At 46.0% G+C, this 2,746-nt stretch overlaps 1 protein-coding gene across 1 annotated transcript in view; it reads left to right on the top strand.

The window, feature by feature from the left end:
• ush1c (Usher syndrome 1C) overlaps positions 1-2,746 on the top strand; it is a 21,246-nt gene that overhangs the window by 11,446 nt on the left and 7,054 nt on the right. The window contains exons 12-14 of the mRNA XM_008287097.1: positions 499-564; positions 652-800; positions 969-1,024. Coding sequence (XP_008285319.1) covers positions 499-564; positions 652-800; positions 969-1,024 — 271 coding nt within the window. The remainder of the gene's footprint in view (positions 1-498; positions 565-651; positions 801-968; positions 1,025-2,746) is intronic.

Raw genomic sequence — 2,746 nt, 5'->3', positions numbered from 1 at the left:
CAGTCAGAGAAAGCTGAACAGGATTCGCTCTCAGAAAAATATAAAAGCAACAAATGTCAGTTTTACGGGGTCAAGAAGAGACTCAGTGTCATCACCCAGGAGCAAATGTGTGTCATTCCCTTGATGTGTCCCTGAAATCTTTGTTTATTTAAGAGTCAGCCTCCTCTTCGTCCAGCCTCCAACATCATCTGTCAGTAAGCTTCGCTGGTTGTTGCTCCGTTGTTACATCATCGTACAGATTTATGTTCACTTTACTAAATCACTTGCAGATTTCTCAGGCGCTCGTAGATTCAGAGGACACGCTCGATTTTGTTTGCATGCCAGCAACATCTGGGCATGAATTATGTGGCTGCATATCATGTGTCGCAGAGTCGACACTCTAATAGCAGCCATAAACTGGATTAAAGTCATATATCTGAGCCGATAGCCCTGTATACTAGCCTGTTGTACAGGATGAGTTTTGTGTTTACACCTGTGTATTTACGATGCGTTTCGCAGGAGGAAGATGGAGATCTCTCAGAAAACTGCCGAGGAAGAGGAGCGCTACAAGAAGGAGATGGAAAAGTACACAAATCATTTTCGTTTTCAGCGGCCATAAAGTGCTGCTTCAGTGTTGTTTTAACGTGTATGAAACGTCTCGCTCCTCTGCAGTATTGAGGCCGTGGAGAGGAAACACAACAGAGACTGGGAGGAGGACTGGGGAGCCAAAGACAGGCCCAAAAGCCCGAAGAGTCCAAAGAGTCCGTCACCTGCTCCACCCGAGAGGAAAAACACCCCGACTCCAAAGGCCAAGAGTTCTCGTAAGGACACGCGACGCAGTCTTCTTCCCTAAAACGCATGAATTCTCTGTTTACTTCTGTTCTGAAACCATGAACTCACACCTCATTTACCCCTTTTCTCTGCATGCTCTCTCTCTCTTTCTACCACTGCTGTGTGCTGTGCTGCTTTTTCTTGGCCTCTCCTATAAGTTGATGAAGCCGGCTCCTTCACGGAGGAAGACGAGGATGAGGAGCAGGAAGCAGAAGTGAGTCTGAAGCCTGAGCTGTCAGTGACACGGCTGTAGACGGACGATGCAAACCAGCATACGCAAAGACAAAGTGCCAGATTTCCTTTGACAACCAAAATGTAGCCATGGGAGACTGCTGTTTCAATTATTACTTCAGTCAGTTTAATTTTTTTTATCACTAGAAGTGGCTGGAGGTTGAATATGGAGAAGTCAGTCCAGCTCCTGAACTCTAAAAATGCAATTTGCATCTTTTAATGTGCTGTTCTTCAGAATATCTGAACGGAACCGGTTCAGATTATTCCCTTTTCTCTTTGAGTGCCGTGTTGTGACTCCTTTTGTTGTGTCTTGCTTTGTCGGATGCAGCGTTATTGAATTTTTTTTTATCTTGAGAGTGACCTGTGTTCGTCTCCGTTCTCAGCGTTTGGCTGGTTTTATCGATATGAGGGGAAACTGCCATCAATACGCAAGGTACTGTCGGCCGTGTGAGTTCAGTTTGCTGTGAGAGGTTTGGTTTTGAACAAGTCCTTACATCGTCACGATAAAGTGGCTGTTACAAAATTAAAGGTGTTTTCGAGCTTCTACCCGTCATACGCGGTGTGGTGTCGTTCACTGTTTTTGCACGTCATGGAGTGTCGGTTTGGATTGGCAGATATGTCTGTCCCCTGCTGTTTTTACTTGAACTAACTGATGACGCCTCAGAAAGGAGAAAAGAAGAAGAAAAAGAAGAAGATGTCCAACACGGACACGCTGCAGGAGCAGAGAAAAAGCAAGAAGGAGATGGAGTTTGAGCTGAAACTCGCCAAAGAGAAAGAGGAGATGTACGAACGAGAGAAGCAGCTTAAGATCAACCGGCTGGTTCAGGAGGTATGAAAAGAGGTGGATTAAAGGGAAAATACTGCATTTAAATGGATTTACGACATCATGTTGTTTATATGTGGTGGCTCTTCCAGTTTGCTTTGGTTATTTAACAGCTGAGCACATATGAAGGGCTGTAATCCTCTGCACAAGGTTTCAGAGACGGAGAGGGAAGACCTGGAGGAATCAGCCAAAGTGCAGCACTGGGTGGAGCGTCTTTGTCAGACTCGGTTGGAGCAGATCTCGTGTGTGGAGAACGAATCCCCGGAGGTACAGAGTGAGGCCTCCTCTGTCAAAACCTCTATACCATATAATATTTTACTGTGTCATAAGTATTTTTTTGTTACCTCTGCAAAGAGAAAATAGAGGTCTAAAGGCAGAACACTGTTCAGAAGAAGGAATGCAAACTAAGAGGTAGTCCCCCTGCACAGTGCTTAGTTGGTTGTTTGTCCGTGTAATACATATTTATGCTTAGAAATAATGGGACTGTTTGATATTCAGCAGTGTGCTTGAGTTCATCATTTGCATGAAGCAAAGGGCAAGCAGGTTGCAGACAAAAGGGAAAATTGCTCGATGCTTTTAGGTGTGTTGTCACCCATTTGACTTTCAGATTGCATCATTAATCCAAGAAAAAAGAAAAAAATAGAAGAGCTGTTCAACATTTTGTCGCTGGCGTTAACACGTGAGGTGAATCTTGTCTTGCTCCGTTGTCGCTTTAAGCTCTCCCCGCCGCGCTCTCCTGCCTCTGAGCCGAGGGTGAAGCGTTTCCCCGGCGGCCTCCACCTGGCCACCACCGACCTGGACGACATTAACCTGGACGAGGTGGATCAGAGCCTGAGGGGTCCTCTCAAAAGGCTGGCCCCCACCCAGCCCAGCACCAGCCAC

This window comes from Stegastes partitus, unplaced genomic scaffold, assembly GCF_000690725.1.
Source record: "Stegastes partitus isolate 25-593 unplaced genomic scaffold, Stegastes_partitus-1.0.2 Scaffold487, whole genome shotgun sequence".
NCBI classification, from domain to species: Eukaryota; Metazoa; Chordata; class Actinopteri; family Pomacentridae; genus Stegastes; species Stegastes partitus.
Note: the sequence above shows the minus strand (reverse complement) of the source record. Positions and strands in the feature narration are given on the sequence as shown.